Genomic DNA, 23107 nt, shown 5'->3' on the forward strand with positions numbered 1-23107 from the left:
ACTAGAGTACTGTGAATGGCACATAATATACCAGTACCATGTTCAATAGTCCACAAAGCAGGCACAAGTAGGGTATGGTTGACAGATTACTGACCAGTGAGTTTCAATGACCCTATACCTTTGCTCCAGACATGATAAACTTATAATGTACAAACCATTAGTTCATTAAACATACCATGACCCTGAATAACAGCCGTTAGACCCCAGAACATGTTTTTTTTTATTACCCTTAGTGCAAGCTATCAAGAGTTAGGTCAAGGAGCTTACTCAGAACAAAAGTTATTCTGCAAAGCCCATTCTTGTTTGAACCACAACAACACTGACTTTTGATCTCAAATTCAACAGACCTCTTCCATACTTTAAGTTAAAACCAAACATCAAACTTGGTCAAGTTATGTGATCTAGAACTAAAGTTATAATGCAAAACTATTTTTGTTCTTTCAGTAACAGTGACATTAATCTTTGACTTTTAAGCTGCATAATTATGGACTTCATTCCAAGTGCAAGTCATCCAGAAAGTTTGATATAGGTCTGTATATAAAACTAATGTTATCTTCATTCAGTCACAATGACCTTGACTTTGAAACTTCATCCCAACATCATGCTTTTTCTTATCCCAAGTGCAAGCTATCCATAAAGCTTCATCAAGGTCTGCTGTGCATGTTATTAAATGTTATTGTGTAGAAGCCGTTCTTCCTTTCAATCAGTTACCTTGATCTATGACCTTTTGACTGCAAAACTGATAATGTTTCTTTCTTTCATGAAGATGTGATGTGATGTGATTTTGATTTTTAACGTAGCTTTAACAATTTTTCAGTCATATCGCTACGATGTCTGCAATGTGGCAGTTTATAGTGATGTCTAGCACCGGGGCATCATGCCGCAAACATGTAGCATGATGTCCCACCCAGTCACATTATCCTGACACCAGGCCGACCAGTCCTAACACTAACCTCTTAATGCTGAATGCCAAGCGAGGCTGCTGTTAGTACCATTTTTAAAGTCTCTGGTATGACTCGGCCGGGGATCGAACCCACGACCTCCCGCATCCGAGGCGGATGCTCTAACCACTAGGCCACCGGAGCGGTTTCATGAAGATGAATGTAATGTTTGGCAAAGATAAGTGCTGTATAACCGAAGTTATGCACAAACAAAAACTACTGGCAGTGAATGTCCACATCACATGTATTTATGGGAAAAAGTTTCATAAATACAGTAATATGAAACAGTTTCTATGAATCACTGTTGGAAGTATAGAACCAAAGTACTGTTCTGAAAAAAAATACAAACATCAATGAAAACTTTATACATGTAGTATGCATCATTTTCAAATGCAAACATACAATGACACAAATTATCAAAGCAAAGATTTAACTGAAGGGTTCTTAATATGTGCATATCAGGAAAGCTTGAACTGTCTCTGTTCAACAAGAAAACTATTGTACAAAAGTCATGTATATACATCTACATTTGATAAGCCTACTTAAAGAGCCTCTTATCTTTCTGAAGATGCCTTGGCCAATTGGTTCATATGCTGGACTTATGACTAAAAGGATGTGGGTTCGATTCCTAACAATGGATCATCCTAGACTGGCTATTATGGTGTGTCCTTCGGCAAGGCACTTTACTCCAATTGCCTTTGGCACTCAACAATCCACTTTGAATCAGTGCCATAAAACACCAGCCAAAATAATCCTGTCTTTCTTTACTTTCCAAAATGTATACTGGTCAGCTTAAAAAATACAACTATAAATCTACTTTCAATTTTGCACATCATCATCAATTTTGTACATTGTTTTCTTTTTTAAACTAACTTGAAAAAATATCAGATTTCACTGGCATGTTTCATTTTTATTTTTAATTATACGTTGATGAACAATAAAGTTATTACTTTCCATGCCGTGTCAGCAGGCTCTTTAGTTGTAACCATCAAAGGAGTCACCTGGTCACCATTCACAGTTTAACAAAACAGTAGAATGACTCCATCAAAGGAGCCACCTGGTCACCATTCAGTTTAACAAAACAGTAGAATGACTCCAACAACAGATCAAAATCAGCTAAAGAATTTCAAATTGCCTTTTTAATATTTACAGTTTAAACAAAATGAAGTAAATTATCTTAACACGTGCTCAAGAATTGAGAATAATAATGATGGCTTGGGAATAGAAGCGATACTAATTTACTACATAAGATCAGTTAGAAGAACATAGCCTCAAGACAATGCTACTGAATGTCCATTTTACCACTGTACACATACTGTTCAAATTAACTGTAATATTTTCCTAAATTTTCTTTTCTTTATAGGACACTAGAGAATTTATATTAATATCAGAAACATTAATGTCATTCCCTTTAAAAGTATTTTCAATTATTGTTTTAAGTATTGCCAAAGGTGGAACAATATTCAAGGAAAATAACTACCATTAGGCCTAATCATATATCTAAATTTAAGGTGCCTTGATGACATATATATATATATATATATATATATATATATATATATATATATATATATATATATATATATAACATTAAGGTGCAGTGATTAGACAGACACTATGGTTAACATTTTGCTGGTTAGATCATCACCATTTTCATTATGCAGCAACTGTATGTTGTTATACAGTGACCTTCAGAAAGTGAAAAATATGGCCTTTAAGACAGGTGACTTCTTAATGCAAGTTATTTTCTACAATTTAATTCATGTGACAAAAATGTGCCTGTATGTATGTACCAACAAAACATGGTGTACCTTCTGCATGTGAATGAGGATACATTCTGTTGTTAGTGGTGATTTAGCACCTGAGCTTCAGACTGAGTTTTCACTATAAGCCAATCAAAAGCTCAAACTTGGACTTGGAAGTTTCAACTCAAGGTCTGAGAGAGCCACAAATAATATCCCCTCTTGCACACCACCAAGCTTTGATAATGTTCTACCTAGAGTAATAAAGTAATAAAGTGATGGATGGACAGAGGACATCACAATTTATCATACAATTTTTTTTAATGGGGAACAAAATTACCAACCTTCATTCCTGTTTGCATGCAGAATTCGTGGCATTAGCTTTTCCTGGCAGTAGGCCCGAAACTGGTCCCTCACAATTATCTCTTCTTCTTTTAACAGGTTTTCTAGATTCAAACCATCTTTCCAATTGAACTTTACTATAAAAATAAAACAAAGATCTTAGTTAACAGAAAAACAATCATCATTTTTGTTTGTTAAAGCCATGGTCATGAAATCCAAACCCCCCAAAAACAACTATCAACTGAAACCTTGCAATCAGAATCATAATTACTGTGAATTCCAATATAATGCAGGTATAATATTTGGTGGTCTTTCAAATACAACAGTTTCTTGGACACTAAATTTCACTGCTATATATTTACAACAAAAATTAAATGTATGGCAGAGATATTTTAATTTGAGCCATACAAATTTGTAAACTAGAAAGAAGAGCATATTCTGAGTTTGTCATGAAGAGGACAAATTAATATCAATGATGATATGAAAACCCTTTGTCTTGATATTTTTCTGCAAATCATTAAATAATCTATTAAACAAATGAAATGTCAACTGTTAAATGTGGTCAAGAGATTGCAGTATGATGACAGAAATTAATAATTTTAACTACTGTGACTTTAAGGTTTCGCATTTTGCCAACACCTAATAAGGTGAACTTGTGTTAAAATTTTTATGTCTACCGTCACACAGTCCATGGGAACATAAGTGAATGTTGAGTTTTAATAATATCTGATTATCAAGAACCATTCCTGTCCTTTTCCTGCATCTGCACGGAATGCCTAATGACACCTTAATAAATATAATAAAAAGATGATGGTTTAATGTTATGTTTGTTCATATAGCACATGCAATTAATGTTTTGAGGAAAGAATTAGATTTCTGAAAATGCTTTCCTTTGGGCAAGCATGTTTTGAAGACTATTGATCACATGAAAATCTTATTAGTGAAGGGAATCAGTCAGAATTTCATAATCGAAAATCGGTTCTACTTAACCAACTGATAACTGATTATAACTGGTTACTAAGAGGAAATTTGAATTTCTGTTTGTTATACAATTATAACTTTGCTCAAGAGTTCAAAATGTTAATAAATGTACAGGAGTAAATCTCTTTTAATGACATGCATACATTAATCATATAAAAATATTTTAAAAATTTATATTGTGTTGTGGTTTTTTTTGTTCTACTACTTTGTTAAATGAAAGCAACTTTTTATGGCTGATCAGTCTTATGTAACTGAAATACTGTTGCAATCCCCCAAAACCCTTTCATTCATGTGATGTGTCTATAATTTAAAGTATAGAAAAACAAGTTTTCTTATTTGTCATTATTTAAAAATACTGCAAGGATTTTACATTTAAAATGGAAGAAATCATCAAAATGTGTTTAAATTTATTACCTCAACAAATGAACAGCTTGATAATCTGTTCATAACTATGTTCCTAATTATGAAAGTGTGCACCTAAGGAATATAATATGGTTTTATATTTGTACATTGTGAATGGAATAAATAATTCAGATAAACTTTAGTGGATTGGATGCCATATTTAGCTTATTATTTACACATGAGTTTTACTAACCTTTGCATTTCTCATGCCACTAAAAATAAGTAGTCTCCCTTTACACAGAATCAATTATTGAGTTTCACAACTGACTATCTTATTGGTTTGTTCAACCAACTGATTATCGATGATAACTGATAATCAGAACAATACTAAACATTATAGCTTATTATCTTTAACAATCTATTAATTGCTTCAATGCCCATATGGATAGTAACCTAGTTAATTGTTGTGACTATAATAAATCCAAGCAATAAAAAAGTAAACTCTCAATAAAACTTGTTGAAAAAACATTTTTTAAAACAAAAAGCATATGGCAAGTGGATTTCAAGCTCATAAGTCATTTCCAAAGGCCTCTGTCATTTGAAACAAATTAAAAGCCTTGTTAATGATGTTCACAGCAGCAGCAACCTTTTTAAATCCAAACCCAATGGCTTGCAAAGCAAGCCTTTTTCAGGGCTGATCAATGTTTTTTTTTCACCTACGTGCACTTATCCAGGTTAAAGAAAAGTTCACTTGTCCCACCAACAATTTATCTTGCCCCAAAATTTCACTCTCTTGCCTAGAATTGATGAGATATTGAGTTATATACATTTTAATCCATAGAAAAAAATAAAAGAAATAATGTGTGACAGATTTATTTCTTCAAAGAGCCTAAGATTTTATTCTCAGGGTATCTTACATACACTACTTGTTGCTCCAATACAGTAGCACCCAAACTACCATCAGTAAGAATAGAAATGAATTTACTGAAATTCTGACTTAACTCACCTTAACTTCTTAAAACATAAACAACTGACAGGCAAAGTCTTGAACCTGTTCTTGTAATTACCACCAAGTTTAACGCTGTTCTTCTTCTGGTGCACACACAGCATTTCCATATCAGAAAATGGTTTTCCATATTGGGCTAGGGTGTGTTAAAGACAGCTTTTGTTTTATTTTAGGTTTCTTTTCAATCGCATTTAATTTTAAAATGGACTTTCCTAGTGGAATGTTAGCAACTGCAACTTCAGGGATTTTCTGCACATGCTGGCTAGTGCCAAGTACATGTATATACATGTACAATGCTGCAAAGACTTTATGAGGTACAAAACTGTCATAAGACATGATTGATTAAATCCTGAATTTGTCAGTTCCATAGAAAAATATGTTTGTTGAATATCCAACCTGTGCCACAATGGGATATTGTCTGCAATGGCTGCAAAAATCTTTCCTCCAGAGTCAGTGATATCAAACCATTGATAATATCACCCTAATGTGGCTGAGATTACTTTGTCTCTTAATTATGTCAAATTTGATACTTTTTGCCTGCCACAGTTATCTTGCTTACAATAAAGTGTGACAGACCAACAGACAACAGATGACAGACAGCAAAAAAAGCAACACGTCTCCTTCCTTTGGTGCAGATGTTAACAAAATCTTTGCTGAAATTTCATGTATATATTGGATATAAAGATATAAATCTGAATATGATAAAAATTCAAAACAGCAATAAGAATTAAAACATTCATTCTTGAATGTTCCAGTGCAAGCAAATTAAAGTCATCCAGATGATCACTGAGTCATTAGGCTGGAACTTGTTCTAGTTTCTATGGTATGAAGAGACTCAAATGTCATGACACCACTTGGATGGGGAATGAGTCCATCACTACTTAAACAAATACCGATATTCATTCAAAGCTAGATTTACTCAGCATACAGTTATTACTGCACTGGAGCTCAAACCCATGAGCCAATCACTAGATCATGCTGCCTCTTATCATAAACTAATGTATATGGTCATTACTTTGACTAACCTTCTGTGTTTCTTGAAGCATCCTTTCTTGCAATATCTAGGAATCATAGTTAAGGGATAATAATCAATGATGCCCCTAGCCTGTTTGAAAGGCTCTGCATCCTGCCAAACAATGCTGGCACTCTTCCTCTAAGGACAGTGCCCCACATCCTAGACCAGCAAATAGTTCCCTGCCACCTGTTATAATTTTCTGTCATGTCAGAAAATAAGTAATGGATAAAACTAGCAGGTCATGGAAAATCATTAAGAAATATTAATTGCAAGGAAGGATTCTTTTACTGTTTTTAATCAAACATAAATTGGTCTAAATTTTTATTCAATGATTTTCTTGAAGACACTAAAACAATCTCATCCAGAGGCCACTATTTAAGAAACTTTCGCAATCGGATTCCTTAAAATCAAAACCTCAGATATCATTACATATGATGGACCATGATACAAGCTCGTGTTATGTTAACCTTTTGATCTGCCAATAAAGTACTGCTTTCACATTTATGACAGTGAAAAAATTATTTGGGAACATATTACGCAGGGATCTAATTCATTCCTCAATGAGTTTCTTTAAAACAAAATCTCATCCAAATGACACCATGCTGAAACAAGGTCTCAGTCTGATTAAAATTGAGATCTCTGACATAACATTCATCATTCCAAGTAGATCTCTTGATTTTAATTATAGTAAAGGTCAGACAGGTCATGTATGTGTTAAGTACTATTTCAGTAATGGGTTTCATTTTTTTAAACAGAATTTCATTACACATACCTTATTCACTTTATCTGCATCCTACTGCATTCATATTCCTTTGGAAGGTCATTATTTACATGCCCTGATAAACACACAGGGCAAAACAATAAATAAAAGTCCGTGGACAATTTTGGATGAGGTCAACCTAAAGGTTTGATCAAGTATAAGCTGGACTGAATGTTGCATGCTGTGATGTTACTATGAGAATTATGCATGTTGAAAATAACATTCGTACTACTTTACAATGTGGTGATTCGACCGGGCGTTTTCTTTTCTGGATCCAGTTTAGTACCTGGACATCACTGTAAAAGTCCACAACGATCAAAAATTTTCACCTGGAAGATTTTTGATGACAGTTACGGTGTAAAGCATTGGGATTGACTAGACTGTTTTAAAACTATACTAGTATTAAATTTTAGAACAACACTTAATATTTAATTTTAGATGAGTAAATGCGCTTACATGACCACATTGACATTCACTGACTAAAGGTTGGATATTTTTTTTTTAAATTATTTATTTGTATGCCGAAATTATGACTGGTAATTATGTAAGTTATTGTCCCACCATGAAAGCTTTTCAAACATTTATAGCAAATATAATAAGAAATCGTGTTCACTTCTGAAGACAAAAAAAAATATCGCAGCCCACATTGGTAGTACCTTTGAGCGGATTTGACCTTTCCTATTATCAGACTCGAAATTACGTGATATTCTGTAAAGTGTTCCGTGCATCATGAACTTCAAAAGAAGTTAATTCTCTGCTAGAAAAGAAAAGGATACTTGGTGCAGCAGTCGATTTATGACAACAAGGAATATATGTCTGTCGATAAAGGTAGCAAGCTCGAAACAAATTCCGTTGGAGAGCCATTTCACAATTCCACTCAGTAATAATATTATTATGTAAATCTACTCAGGGATTGAGCATTCATTTTGTGGGTAGCTAATATTTTTAAATGAACTTTTTGGCCGATAAAAAACTGGAAAAAGATTTGTATCCTTATTTTTAGAAAGACTGAATGATACCAACTATACTAGTTGAAATAATTATCTGGATGTAAACGAACAAAAAATATCCTAATTAAAATGCAGGTGCGTCTGATAATTAACTGGATGCTCCCTTATGACCTTAACCTTTGGAGGTGTGTCTATGTCCCAGAGACAACACAGAACCATTCTGAAAGAAAGCAAACGCTGTTTTAATAGCAGACGATGGAGCCTCAAGTTAATAATATGTGGTCGTCTTTAAAATCATTAAAAGCACGACTTGTTCATGAAATGAAAGTGCTTGATAGTGGGCGAAATCAACAGATTCACCATTTAAGAGAAGATGACCATCGAACTATAAAGTCTGTTAATTATTTTTAACTTACATGCAGAGGTCATAAATGGCTTTGATTTTATTTTTGTCAGACTAATTGTAAGCCTAATGTAAACAATCCATTCCCCACAACAAACAAAGTTGATACAATATAAATGCAGATTTCAGATATATCGGCCAACATTGCATGCATGCAGACCATATAAAATGCAATTGGTGCAATCATTTAGTATTTACACATTGAATGTAACATTGTTTATGTCCATATCAGACTAGATTATGCTTTGGTCCGTTTTAGAGCCAGGTTTGGGCACAATTACAAAAAAGAAATTATGTTTATTTTCCTAATTTTAATCTAAAAATTAGCAACTTAGACAAATAAATTTGATGCTTAAATTACATTCCCAATGAAATACTTGTAATTTTATTTTACGATTAAAATTCACACCAAGATCACCTTACAAAGAAAAATAAAACCAAGGAGACACATAACTCATTTTTCTTGCATTGAAAATTGTCCCAATTTAGTCGGATTTCATACAGTGTTATAAATTCCAATATCCCCAGGCTCCATATCAAAAGATCTGAAATCTCTGTGATTCATTAAAGTGTATGTCAGTGAGGTCATGTAGGTGCATTTACTCAAAATAAATTAAACATTAATTGTTGTTCTAAAATTTAATACTAAAATAGTTTAACTAAAGCCCATTCAGTCCTGAATGTTGAATGTTCTGCATCTTAAATGTCACCCAAAAACTTCCAGAATAAAATTATTGATCACTATGAACCTTTACAGTGGTTGCCAGGTACTCAACAGGGTCAAGAAAAGAGATGTTGTGTCCATGTTAATAAATAATGAGGTAGTACAAATTTGTATCAACATGTGCTGCTTTCATTGTGACGTACAGTGTACAACATTCAATCTGAGTTTTTACTCGGTCACACCTTCAGGTTGACCATGTCAAAAAAACATTCATGTAATTTCAATTTTGTATTGTCATATATTTATTGGGGCATGTAAATAATGACCTTCCAAAGGAATACAGATATAGATATAAGGATCCAAATAAAATGGATAAAGTCATGTGTAATCAAATTCTAAAATGAAATAGTTGGTTCTGAAAGCCCACATGAGCAGTATGACTTTTACTTTAGTTTGTTCATTACAATCGTTATTTTCTTGTTGATATATGCCCTATATTGGAAATAAAATCTTTATCTTCTGTCAGTCATTATTCTGTGTTATCCATTTTTGAAAACCAGATATGAAAAGATTAATGAGAGTGTGAAGACCAAATAAACTACAGACATTCATCTCGGTCCATAATTTATGGATGTGTGAAGAAAAAACCCTTCTCTCCCTTGCCAGTCCAAAAATGAAAGTGGGAAAGGGAACTGTTTGCATCTGTATATATCCATATTGATAGATAATTGCCAGTGAAGTAAACATAAATATGATTTGCAGCATCACAATGTGAAACCATAACACTAGAAAATAGTGAATGATGCATAAGACTTTATTTTAACAATGAGACACTTCAAGTTGGTTACTGTTACAGTAAATAGCAAAACATTGCTACTCTTTCTTCAGACTTTCAAACTTTTCAAAGTGCATGTGTTCATGTAGAAAGTTATTTTTAATTTTTTGAAATGTACATATGGAAAATTTCAAATTAATTAATTGAAATTCCAACACTCAATATGCTTAGTCTTTCTTTTTTGATAAATGATTGACTGCAACATGAAGCAAAATAATGGCCCTGTTTACTCATTAGCAATGCTTCTAAAAAACAAAAACAGGTTATCTCTCCAGTATTACTATCTTACTGTTAATAGCATCAAAATTTAAAATTGGCTTTTACTTCAGGCAAGGTATTGTCTGTTCAAAGAATTTGTTTATCAGAAAGATCTAAGTCAATCACAAGTTAGAGTAATATAACTTGCAGTCTTCTGTCTTGGTTTCATCAGCAGCAAAACTTCCCAAGAATTGGTAATATTTCTTTGAATCAAATAATAAAATAATATATTGGTGGTAAGGTTGAATGCCAAACTTTACCTTTGGGTCTGATTTCACACCTTGCGTTCCTGTTGTTATCAATAAAGTGACCATATCACACTTGACTTTGGGGGGAGGGGGCGGGGTAATTCAGTATTCAGTAGGCAAAGAGAATACAGGGCTAGGGTTTGCTAGGGTTATCAACTTAAGTGTATCGCAGTTAAATATTGTGCTTCAGTAGACTAATTATCAGGTCTTTTTTTCATTCCTTTTTGTCCATCACCCAGTCCAGGTAATCAATATTTTTATATAGAATAATTAACAATATTGTGGACAAAATTTCACACAGAACTGTCTCTTCCATGCTCTCATATTTGTAATTAATTATTTTGCAGAGAGAAGACACTCATGAAAATAGAAAATGTTGTTGAGCAAGTTTTAGCAGATGTAGCACAGGGAATATCACCAAGTTTTGTATATGGTAGTACCAGTTCATGGAGTGATGTCAGGTTGGTTTTGTATTAATTAAAAATTGTCTCTTGTAGCTTTCTGTTTTCTATTCTGGAGGGATAATAACTTGTAGGATACAAGTACATATGTCTGAAATGAATACTTCATATTGTCTTTCTTATGCAAGAATATTTACTGTAAACAAATGAATTTTGTTTGAAATACAGTAAAGCTTTAATAGCTCAGACATCAACGACTCAAACACTTGGTATCACTCACTTGCATTGGAAAGTTCATTGTGGTGGTTATTAACATTGAAGGATTAGGTGCAAGACTCTCAGTGTAATTTCTTTCTTTGTCTACAGCCACAGAAAAACTTAAAATAACAGAAAATTTCTACTTTAATTTCCCCCACCATTTTTGCTTCAGTTTAAAAGTAAATACAATTTTTATGTTTTTCACTCCCTGATGAGATAGTTTGAAGGTGAATATTTCAGTATGACCGTAAGGTATCAATAGTGGTAACTTATCCATATCTTAAAAAATAAATAAAAATTGATGTACCTAAAAGTGCACACATTGTTAATTTCTCATAATATTGTTTTCTATTTTTGCTTCACCTGATCTTTAGTAATGTAAACAATGTAAACATTTAATTGCAGCTTTGTTGCTGGCAAGGGCTTAACAATAAATGGAACAAAAACCACCAGTGTTCGGTTTGAATCCTTCCAGTCAGTGAGAAAATTTGGTAAGTATCATTGCAGATTGTGAAAATCCTTTTTTGTGCTATTACAATATTTCTGTTCTATTTATTGGCTTCACTGTATCAGCTTAGAACAAAATAGAGTTGCATTTTTCAGTATAAAAATTTGAACTCAACTTTCCACAGAATTGCTTCAGAGCTCACTAGCTTGAAATTTTATGACATTTTTGTTCATACTGTTCTACTTATTGAATTCTTTTATTTTCTTTACAGGATTACTGATGAAAGTTCTCTCAATCATGTACAAGCTTGTTCAAACTGATAAGTATTGTACTAAAAGGTACAGTATATGTTATGTTCTTGTTTTTTTGTTGGGGGGGGGCTTAATGCATTTTCTTGGCACAAGATAGGCTATATATGGCACCCAATATAACTGGTGAATTAAGAACCTGGGAAAACCCCAGTAAGAACCGACCCAGGTGAAGCTACTGGCAAGCTTTCTCATGTACCCTCAATGGCTGAGCCTGAGACTTGAACCCATGTAGACAGAAGTGAGATGGCAGTGATCATTGAGGCAAACACTTTAGATCACACAGGCACCTGGGGACCCTATATTTTAAGGTACTTATCACATATTTATACTCGTCTCTGTCCATCCATCATTCTTATAAAATTATTCAGTCCAAAGATATAATAAATGTACATATGTGTTTTTTTTCCAAGCAGTTTTAGACATTAAATTTCATTTAAGGATTTAATAATAATCTCAAATTACGCTTTTTTCAAAGAAAGAAAACTTGTTATCATAATCAAGCATGAAAACACTAATGATCTTGTCTTTGGAGTGAGTATTATAAGTTATATATGACACAAAAGATTCCATAGTTGCCAGGAACCAGAGTATTTATATTTTGGTTGAATTTGTTTCCAGCTTGCTTGGTCATATGAGCATCCTGGCATAAATGCCTTTCAGCTTTGTACAAGTTAGGCAGATCAGCCATCAGATATGGCCACTATTACTAAAAATAGAAAAACCATTAAATGATATAATTTCCCAAACTGCTGAACAGATTTTAAATGTATTTATCATTCCTTAGATAAAGACTTTCAAAACTTTACAAATGATGCTGGTCTGTCTTTAAATATAGCCACTGCTACTAAAAATATAGAAACCTTTAAATAATAATAACTTTATTTAAAGAGGGTGACACAATAGTTATGTGGAACTAATCCTCCTTATGGCCCTCTATATGCATATTTACATTTAGAGCACACACACACAGAGCATTGATAATAAGCTACATCTATATATGGTCATAATAAACAGAAATTTTAATGAACATGCTCCGTCTAGGTATATGATGTATATACAGCACAAAAGTAGTGAGACAATAATTTTGAAGAAAAGTGAATTTGTACTTTCCGTTGTAATGTATTGATCAAATTGAACTGGTTCCACTTTTTATCCATTGAATTAGATTAAAATTAAATGTATTTATACTTGTACTTTCTCTAGTTTCCTCTGGGATTTTGTTCCAAATTAGTGATCCTGAATATTGAAAACTTTTCTTAAAGAGCTCTTTATTTGGTTTGGGATGAAAAGGTGGTTAGCTGAAATTGATCTTAAATTGTGAGTGTTGCCTTGATTTCTAGCATGAAATAGTTCATTGACATATAATAAGGTCATATTGTTTGAAACTTTGTATTTAACTGTTTGAAATCTGATCATGTGGCATCTTTTTGAATTGTTCTAGAAACCCCCCCCCCCCCCCCGCCCAGAATTTGACTAAATTTGACGGAACATCCTGGTGTGGATGGTTTTCAATTTTAAAAGAATGCTTCACATCTGCCATAAGATGCAGTCACTTAAAATTAAGAAATAGAAAGATAAAATCACTAAAAAGATGAACACCTTTAAATGAGTTATCACAGAGTTCCCACGCTACCAGGAAATCGGGAAAAAATCGGGATAAATTATACTTTTTTCCCCGACCGTGAAAAGTCCTGTAATTTAAAAAATATTGATGAAAGTCAGGAAAATCCCAGGAATTTTCCACCACCACTTGTCGCCCAAAACAATCACATAATTGAGTCGTAACTAAACTGATTGTGAGTTAAATTTATCGAGTTCTAACCAGAATATTTGGAGGATGCAGTATGGATTATCTGGTTGCTTGCAATAAACAAATATGCTGAGTCAATCCAAATGCCCAGTGGGTTAGATTTGTCTAGTAGACTTTTATTTCAAAGTCAGCTCGATATCCCTATCTTTCCAATCTAGCATCACAAGAGGCCAACATTGTGGTGGCAAAGCGTAGCCACTTACCGGATGGCCTAGCAAACTTTAAACGTTGCTCGATGGAGTGATACATGCATGAAATCGATATGAAAATTGCTTATTTTCTGAGAAATTGTGAGTATTAAAATCGTTATATATTTTAATCTGCTGAAAGACAAGATAAAACCACGTCATTGATGAAATGTGACCTGGTGCTCGTGATTTGCATTGCTAGTTGCATGAGTACTAAACACAAATCTAACAACCCACCTTTTCAAATGTTGTAGAGAAAAAAAGATTAAACAAAAATATTAAATGAAAGTCATATATTGTTGTAATAAGAATACAAAAACGATAGAACACCAAATTCTCCATATTTATATATTCCAAGAACAACTTTTGGATTATTGTTGCATCATGTGACTACCACATTGACATGTGATCTCTGTTTGATAAATCAGACTGGCCAGATTGCTCATTTTCACAAAAAGTATCTGATTTTCATTTAATATAATTGAATTTCTGTACACCAAAATTATAAAGGAGTTTGTTGTTGATATCACATGACTATTGGACTTCCAATGTCCTCATTTGAGATTTGTGAAGTCATGTGACCAGTAATGCAAATGGTGAGTACTGGTCAGGTTTCATCTACACTGTAATTTCATCTTGTTTGACTGCAGATTAGCAACATAACGATTATAATACTTGCCATTTCTGAGAAAATAAATAATTTTGCTATCGATTTCATGCAGGCATGAGTCGACATAACATAAGTTTAAATTTTCAAGGCCCACAGATAAGCGACTACCATGTGTCGCTACTGCACGGTGGCGGCAAATTCCAAATTTTTTATATGCATTTGTAGTGACCCCACACCCCAACCTAAATGTCCAAATATTAAAAATGGGGTGGGAATATTCGGAGGAAACTTGGATTAAAAACTGGAGTGCTATTCGTTTTAAGCCAAATTTGTTGTCCAAAATGTTGAATCTCAGAGCTGAAATGAGAAATTGTCATCCCTTTTATTTTATATTAAAAAATGATGTGAGCCCCTTTATCAATACAGGTTTGGGGACTTGTTTAATGAATAACAAGAAGACAAGTTGATTTTACAGAAAATTCGGTCCTTGTTTATACAACAGTATATAATTTTGAAGGTCTTTTGTCAAAATTTAAATCAACCCTTTTGAAAATATTTTTTAAATAATGGATTTTTAACCAGATCATGTTAAGGAGATTAGGTTGTTTGAAAAACCTTGTTTGGGATTTTATTGGCACAGATAAATTTGGGGTTAAACTCTTTTCATTACAAGGCAAGATTCTAATTATTTGCATTTTTTTTTGTTCGCACTGTAATAAAAAATCTAACTTTCTTTGAGATGCATATATATGTATTGCTATAGAATTCTTTAGAATTAAAGGTTTGAAAGGAAACTTTTATTCATTATGTTTTTCTCACTTAGCAACATGATGCAGCAAAATAAAGTGAGAATTTTTATTCTGTACATTGAAGAGACTTGACATGCCAATTTATAGGAATATAATCATACTTGTTTCGTGTGATACATTTTGTGGTTTTTTACATGATTGTCTTTTCTGACTTTGATATTTTTGGAGAATCTTGAAAGAGAAACATCTATAGATTTAGAAAATGCATGTTTTGTAATCTAAGATGTTCTTTAATTCCATTCAGTAATGGTCATATGTGAACCTTGAAAAAAGTAATTTCATCCTGGAAATGACCTGGAAATTTATCTTTAGAAAAGTGTGGAGAACCGTGTTATCAAAAACTTCTGAATAAAATTTAACCAAACTTGACAGAAAGCATCATGGCATAAAGATCTTTCAAACATTCATATATATATATATATATATATATATATATATATATATATATATATATATATATATATATATATATATATATATATATATATATATATATATATATGCAAATCTAGCATCAAATATGGCCACCATCATTAAAAATAAAAAATATGTTAAATGATGTTGCAAAAATTGCCAAATGGAATTTTACCAAATTTGATGGGATTCTGGTTTTGAGGGCTTCCAAATTCATCAAGAGATGCTGATCTGCCATCAGATATAGATGTCATTACTAAAAGTGTAAAATCCTTTAAACAACTTCCTCACAAAAACCTTTAAACAGAATTTAGACAAAAGTATCCTGGCCAGGAGGGCTTTCAATTTTATGTAAATGATGTTGATCAGCCACTGTTGTAAAAAAGATAAAAACATTTGAACGACTTCTTCAGAAAAGCTGCTTCATAGAATTTGACCACACTTTGCAGAATGTGACCTGACTTAAATTGCTTTCACACCTATAAATGATACCAGTCCACCATCACATATGGCTGCAGTTACAAAAATAGGAAAAAAACTTAAATTGATTTCTCAGAAAGTGCTCAGCTTGAGCATGTGATTCTACCACACACAACATTTTGTTTATTGAAATCTACTACATTTAAAAATTAAAAGAATACAAAAACCCAACCACAGTACTTTTACCTATTTAATCAATACATTAGAGAAACCAGCTAGAACCAGTCTACTGGAAATGTTCTGCCAGTACAAAAACTGGTGAGACGATGTATGGGAGAGTAATGGGATTATAATTATCAAAGAAAAGCTAACGTGTATACATAGCTAGCCAGCTGTAAATTGATTACCTTGTTGTAATTATTTAGGGAGTTTTTAAGACCAAATGAAAGATGTTTTTTGAGGATTTTGTAAGTAATAAAAGGATCAGGGATGGCCCATTATGTCTTCTAAGCCTTTGATGAATATCAGCTGACCAATGGCGGAGGAGACCAGTGATAAATAATTATTTCAGCAGGCACACTAGAGTAAGTATTTTGATTTTTTTTCAAGTTTAATTGTTATTTTATTGTTCAAGATGTTTTAAGAGGAATATTTAAGGACATCTCTTGCAATTTTTATTCCATTTATGTCAAAATGCCGAAACGTGTTTTCTCCAGTGCTTAGAAACTACCAGCTAAGAAATATTACAACAAGTTTCAGAGTGCTTGAATACAGAGTTTAGGTGTGCAGGTGAATAGCAAAGGTTCTGAGTTTGCATTATGTGTTTCAAAGGTATATATCTTTTGTATTTCATAAAACAATTTGAAGTACACATAAATGAAGTTTAAATCCTTGATAAAAGATAAGTTAAAAAATATATTACAAGATAATTAATTTTAAAATTTGGATAAATTATTCATAAAAACATAAATACATCATGTATTGTTCCATTGTTTTTTTCAAGTTTAAATCAATCTTTATACTTGTTTGTTTACAGTGGTGAAACTTGCCAACATATTTTGGGATCTGAGTCATGAAGAGAAGTGAAGGAAGCCCTTGAGGATGGGCACACAGGAATACAACTTAAGTCCAAGTCAGAAACTTCCTCCTTGGGATGAACATAGCATGTAGGAGTATTGGAGAGCAGTTAGCAACCTTACAAACTTGCAACAGAAAAACTGAGTTAGAACTTCTTTGCATGCTGAACATGGTTGTTCTGTCATTGCCACATTCTAATTCTGATACAGAGAGGACATTCTCCATTCTCAAAAAATACAAAGTGATTCAGACAGAAATTCTGGACCAGGAAATTAATAAGAGCCCATTAAGTGAGAAGCTTTAATAATCGGAATGTATGTCATCAGTGATTTTGTGAAGGAAATTAAAAATGATGTTGTAGTGATCTAATGTTCAAGAGAATACATATTATGGCAAATAAATGCACTTGTTTTGTTTTCAATCCCTTTAGAACACATATAATTATATGCGAATAAAATATTTCCTGGATGGTTTTAGAAACTAGTCTACTGATCAAAATTTGTAAATCTACTGGTTTGAAATACTGGTTCTGTCACAGGTACATGAGCAGAAATTAAGCAAATTCTCCAAAAAGCATTTTGTTAATAATGACTTTCACATTTTTACCAATGATCAAGGGCCATCAAATATGGCCCCTGTTAAAAAAATGGAAAATTCTTTAAATGTCTACTTCACAGAAACCTCTCAACTAAAGTTTTGAAAATTTTCAGAAAGCAAACAGGCATTTATACAAATTATGCCAATCTACCATCAGATATGCTGCTATTACTATAAGTTGAAAACCTTTCGTAACTTCTTTTAAAAGCTTCTTAACAGACTTGGGTTAAATTTGACTGAAATTATCCAATCATAAATGTCTTTAAAATTTTAATATATGGCTGAAGTTACTAAGAGTAGAAAAAAACATTAACACAACTTTATTTAATCAAATAGCTGAACATAATAAAACCAACTTTGATACAAAGTGTCCTGGCTTATAGATCTTCCCATTGTTTTCATAATATAATATAATCTCAGGGCCACTGTGGCCACTGTTCAATGAAGTTACTTAGAGTAGAAAAGAATATTAACACAACTTTATGTAATAAAATAGCTGAACAGAATTAGACCAACTTTTGATACTAAGTATCCTGCCATATGGGCTTTTCATCATTGGACTAATGATAATGATATGCTATTAAATATGGATAAAGATGGATAAAAAACAATAATAAAATGAGAGAAACTTTGAAACAGTTGTTTTCATAACATGTGCAGTCAGCAGCATTGAAAAATCAACTTTTAACCTCGATTTTTATGGCTTGCTATTCTTACATTTGGCTATTAGGCAGATATCAGCTATTTGAGTGATCTAATGACCACTGTGGCCTCTTGTTATTTGTTTGTAATCATGGAAATAATAATAAATACTTGTTATATCAATAATTCATAGATGATTCCTTATATAGGATTACCATGTAGCTATATTTTATCCATTTCTGATTGTAAGTCTGTTCTCCATCTATCCAACTTCATTTTACCTTCATGTAGCAATGACAGTAAAATTAACATGAAACTGTAAGTGAAACTGAAGTTTATTACTTATTGAATGAATAATGATGCTTTCCAAAGTGAGATTTCCAGACCCATGTCTTTTAATGTAATGAATATCTTTTTCATTGGATCTTTTATAAATGGCGATAATGGTTGAACAGTAATGAAATTATTCTGTTTCTAACAGATGAACAGTAAAGTAATGTATTTTGAGAACTGCAAGGTTTCTTTGTTTCCTCTTATATATGACTGAGAAGGATTTAATATTAGGGCATCAGTATAAACTTGGATTTTTAACAGTGTCCTCATCTCTTTCCAGAGACATATTTTATCAAGACACCAGTTTTTATGGCGCTCAGTCAATCCTGGATGGAATTGTTGACAATATCTCCTGCATGCTGGAAATACCCAGATGGCATCTTCATGTTGTAATAATGTGTTTTTACTTGTATAATATAGATGATTATAGCTATAAAAAACAGCGTTTAGCAAGACCTGCAGTGACTGCATTTCACAATACACTGATAGATTAGGGCCTTTGTTGTTCATTTGAATCCTTTTAAAAATATGAGCCAGAAATAGTTTGCTTTGGTATTTCATGGTACAACAACCTAAGCTGCTTATTTAGTGTAGACCCAAAGCAGTATAGCATCTTTCTCAAGGACACACCATTGTAGCTGAGCCATGCTGATCCAATGGTAGGTTTCAAATCCTTGCCATTTCAGTTTCAGTCCAATGCACTAACCACTGAGCTGCTGTTGCTCTAGCCTCAATTCATTGCCACTTACAACATGCAAGAGGGTGCATTGAACCTATTCTGCATCCCTGAGCAAGCAGGAGGTACTGGAAATAACAAAATGCATCTGCGTTGTCTTTTTTAATGTTGCAGGAGGAACTGTTAGAAACTTTGTAAAACTACATATATACATGTGTTTTGTTCTGTTTGTAGCACTGAAAAAAAATTATGAATGTAATTTTCTGGGCTCTTGTATTCTCAAACCTTTTTAAGTACAAGTCAAGCTCAAAATGTTCTTTACAAGAATAAGATTAATCTAATAAATCTAACATTATCTTCTTAACCTAGGTTTCTCTGATAATTACTTTCAAATACACAGGCTTACTCCAAGTATCATTCCCGTTTTAAGGTTTTAAGCCTGAGCTAGAACTTTGTACTTATAAAGCCCAGTACATACAGAGCCAGTTAGCATAATCCTTTTTTTTAAATCTCATCAAGCAGTTTTTAAATATATTTTTAGAATATAATGATAATTACAATCCAGATGTTTTAAAGTTTTGACTCTAAGCCTCAGAATAGTGTTCCATTCAACAATAAAGTGTGAGATGCAAGATTCAAAGGATTGGTCATGAACTTTTTATATTTACAGCTGGCCACATTAAAGGGATGTATTGCTGGAAATCTAACCTTCCAGGATTCTGAAGATAACCTTTTTGACTGTCAAAACACACAGATGGTAAACATTTGGTTTTTCTGTGTTTGTGTGTGTTTCAAAACCATATTTGACCAATTGTCCTTATTTTTGTGAAAATCTCTCTTTTTCTGTCTGAGAATCACTAATGAAGTGGTATGTGCCTGCCATTTCCTCGATCGAAAGGTATAAAATGCTGAATGTTTATTTCCAGGTTTTAGCGTCATGACCAATAATGCACCTACTTCCTTATCATCATGTTCCACTTGTTAGAGGACTGCTCCAGTAGCCTAGTGGTTAGAGCATCCACCTCAGATGCAGGAGGTTGCATGTTCAAAGCCTGGTCAAGTCATACCAAAGACTTACAAAAATGATACTAACACCTGCCTACTAGGCGTTTAGCATTAAGAGGTTAGTGTTAGAACTGGTCGGCTTTGTGTCAGAATAATGTGACTGGGTGGGACATAATGCTAAATGTCTGCATCATGATGCCCCAGTGCCAGACATTACTATAAACTGGCACACTTCAGACATCATATCGATATAACTGAAATATTGTTAAAAGCTACAATAACACACATATCCAATTATCAGAGCAGTTTTATTATATTTCAGTAAAATATTTGTTACAAAAATAGAGGCACCAGAAACATTCCTTTCATTAAAAAAGTCAGAGATTGGTGGCATTGCTTCATACTTTAAAATGTGAATGAGACATAATTAAATAAAACCAGAGAACCTAAGTACAATTAGAATTTGACCAAATTTTGTATGAAAGCATATATATATATCAAGATCTTTGATAATTTTGATTTCATGCATATTATTGAGGTGAAATTGCATCTGTTTGGCTTAGCTTGTGAACAGTCTAGAAGACATATTTGTGAACAGATCAATGTCAATGTCCATCCCTTTCTTAAGTTTTCAGAAAATATATCGGTACCTTGTGATCTCACTTGTACTGTTTTTCTATGTTTTTGTCAAGGGAGAGGTATTTGTGTATGTATGTATGTATGTATGTATGTATGTATGTAAGTATGTATGTTTAATGTGTATTGTGTGTTGGCTTTTGTTTATGATTATATGTTCTGCTTTATATGTTTTTGTATTGTATAAGTGACCTTTGTCTATAATTGTAAGTAGGAGTTGGACCTAGTTTGTAAACATATTTCATAGCTAATATTTTCTATGCTTTTAGATTATATATTAAGATTATTACTAATCAGAGGTAAATATGTTTACAAATGTTGAGTTAAAAGGTCTTGTTTTTGTTAGAAAGTTAAGAACGTTTGAGAAGTAAGTTATTTACAGATTTGATGGGAAAATGACAATCAACCTGGCTGTGTTTTTGTGTCTTAGCTTTTTCTTATAAATGTTGCTTACTCCAGAATTACTCATTCCTATTTTAACATCTGTGTAGTTGAATCTCTCTTTAGTTGTCTTCAGTTTGAGAGCATTTGTTTATTTATATTATTCTTTGGAATTACAATGTGCCGATCATTAATAATTTTAGACTAAATCGCTATTTTGGGATTATTGTAAATTCATTCAAAGACATTTTGGATTATATCATTATAATGCATCATTTGAGCCTATTGGCACATTCAGTATTAGAATTCATTTGGAATACTATTCTTTTGAACTTCTGATAGAACTCTTGGGGCTATTTTGGATGTAATTCACAATACTGTAATTTTCATTTTTTATTCTATAGAAGTAAATTATTTGTTAAATTTTACAAACCTTGCCGGTTTTTGCTGTTTTCAATTCTTAGTTTGAGACCATAGAGTCATAACAATATGTATGTGTGTATATATACTTGTAATTTATTTTGCAACATTGAAAACAGTACTTCAGCAGCATGGTGTGCAAACAGTTCATTTTGGTATAAAAACAGTTGGAAATGGTATGAAGACAAGATGATATGGTTAAGAGGAATGGTTTGAAAAATATGAGACAGTATGATCCAGTAACAGATACAATGTGAACATTTGTTTTCAGTTTTTAAAATTTATACTTGCTTTAATATAATTTATGAGGAAATGATTAAATTTGTTCAAAGTGTAATCAAAAACAGAAAACTGAATTTCAGTCAGTTCTGTTGGCAAGATGCCGGGAAACTATCTTGAAAATGTATGAAATAGTACATTTTGAAATGGTACGGAGTCAAAATAGATGATTGATGGATGGTTAAACATGGTAAGAAATGGAGATGGTATGATTGAAACTGTCAGAGACAGTATGGAAACAGTATGCAAATATGGTTGCAAAAAATGTTACTTGTACTGTATGAATTTTGTGTGTACGAATGATGTTTTTCTTTTTGCACCTAGTATCGTATTTCAGGTATTCCATTTTATGTTCTTACATTTGAGGCAAATACAAATTACATCTTATTTTTGCAGGGTGTTCTTGTTCCGGCCCATGTTGATGCCATTCATCGAATCCTTTTGTGGTTGAAAATCTTTATTAGAAAAAAAACTTTGTATTTGTGATACTAGTTTTCCCTGTAAGCAATTATAGACCTTGCCTCTGCAAATCTCAACATAGTGATTGCTTTGATGTTCTACGTGTTTGTCTAATCATATGTCCATGCACACTCTAGGTTAACCTCATTCTTACAAAGTTATATTTTAGGTAAAAAGGGGTTCTCATGTTTTACCTTCAGATATTGTCACCTTTCTTTCAATAATCATAATATGGTTTTTGATTTTGTTTTATTTATTGCTTAATTGTAGAATGTAATATTTATAAATTTTCTAAATATAAGAATGGTCTACAGCATACTTCTGTAACTGACCCCTTCTAGATGAAGCACTCATTATACAAATGATAATAGATCAGAGTCCTTAAATGTTTCAAACTTTAAAACAAGATAAAAATATTTAGATGATTTGTTCTATATCTTCTGATT

At 32.5% G+C, this 23107-nt stretch overlaps 2 protein-coding genes across 2 annotated transcripts in view; one reads left to right on the plus strand and one right to left on the minus strand.

Moving 5' to 3' along the window:
• LOC149807192 (glutaryl-CoA dehydrogenase, mitochondrial-like) overlaps nucleotides 1-8048 on the minus strand; it is a 39274-nt gene extending 31226 nt beyond the window's left edge. Inside the window, exons 1-3 of the mRNA XM_089963383.1 lie at nucleotides 7906-8048; nucleotides 6380-6415; nucleotides 3028-3162 (exon numbers count right to left, since the gene is read on the minus strand). Of these exons, the coding sequence (XP_089819509.1) occupies nucleotides 3028-3162; nucleotides 6380-6415; nucleotides 7906-7993 (259 nt within the window). The 5' untranslated portion in view covers nucleotides 7994-8048. The remainder of the gene's footprint in view (nucleotides 1-3027; nucleotides 3163-6379; nucleotides 6416-7905) is intronic.
• Nucleotides 8049-8293: 245 nt separating this feature from the next.
• Nucleotides 8294-23107, plus strand: part of LOC149807193 (meiotic recombination protein SPO11-like) — a 28069-nt gene continuing 13255 nt past the window's right edge. Inside the window, exons 1-7 of the mRNA XM_089963395.1 lie at nucleotides 8294-8471; nucleotides 10835-10948; nucleotides 11552-11637; nucleotides 11866-11932; nucleotides 19086-19194; nucleotides 20152-20238; nucleotides 22599-22635. Coding sequence (XP_089819521.1) covers nucleotides 8335-8471; nucleotides 10835-10948; nucleotides 11552-11637; nucleotides 11866-11932; nucleotides 19086-19194; nucleotides 20152-20238; nucleotides 22599-22635 — 637 coding nt within the window. The 5' untranslated portion in view covers nucleotides 8294-8334. The remainder of the gene's footprint in view (nucleotides 8472-10834; nucleotides 10949-11551; nucleotides 11638-11865; nucleotides 11933-19085; nucleotides 19195-20151; nucleotides 20239-22598; nucleotides 22636-23107) is intronic.

This window comes from Sinohyriopsis cumingii, chromosome 1 (genome assembly GCF_028554795.1).
Source record: "Sinohyriopsis cumingii isolate HCF-2022 chromosome 1, ASM2855479v2, whole genome shotgun sequence".
Taxonomy (NCBI): Eukaryota; Metazoa; Mollusca; class Bivalvia; order Unionida; family Unionidae; genus Sinohyriopsis; species Sinohyriopsis cumingii.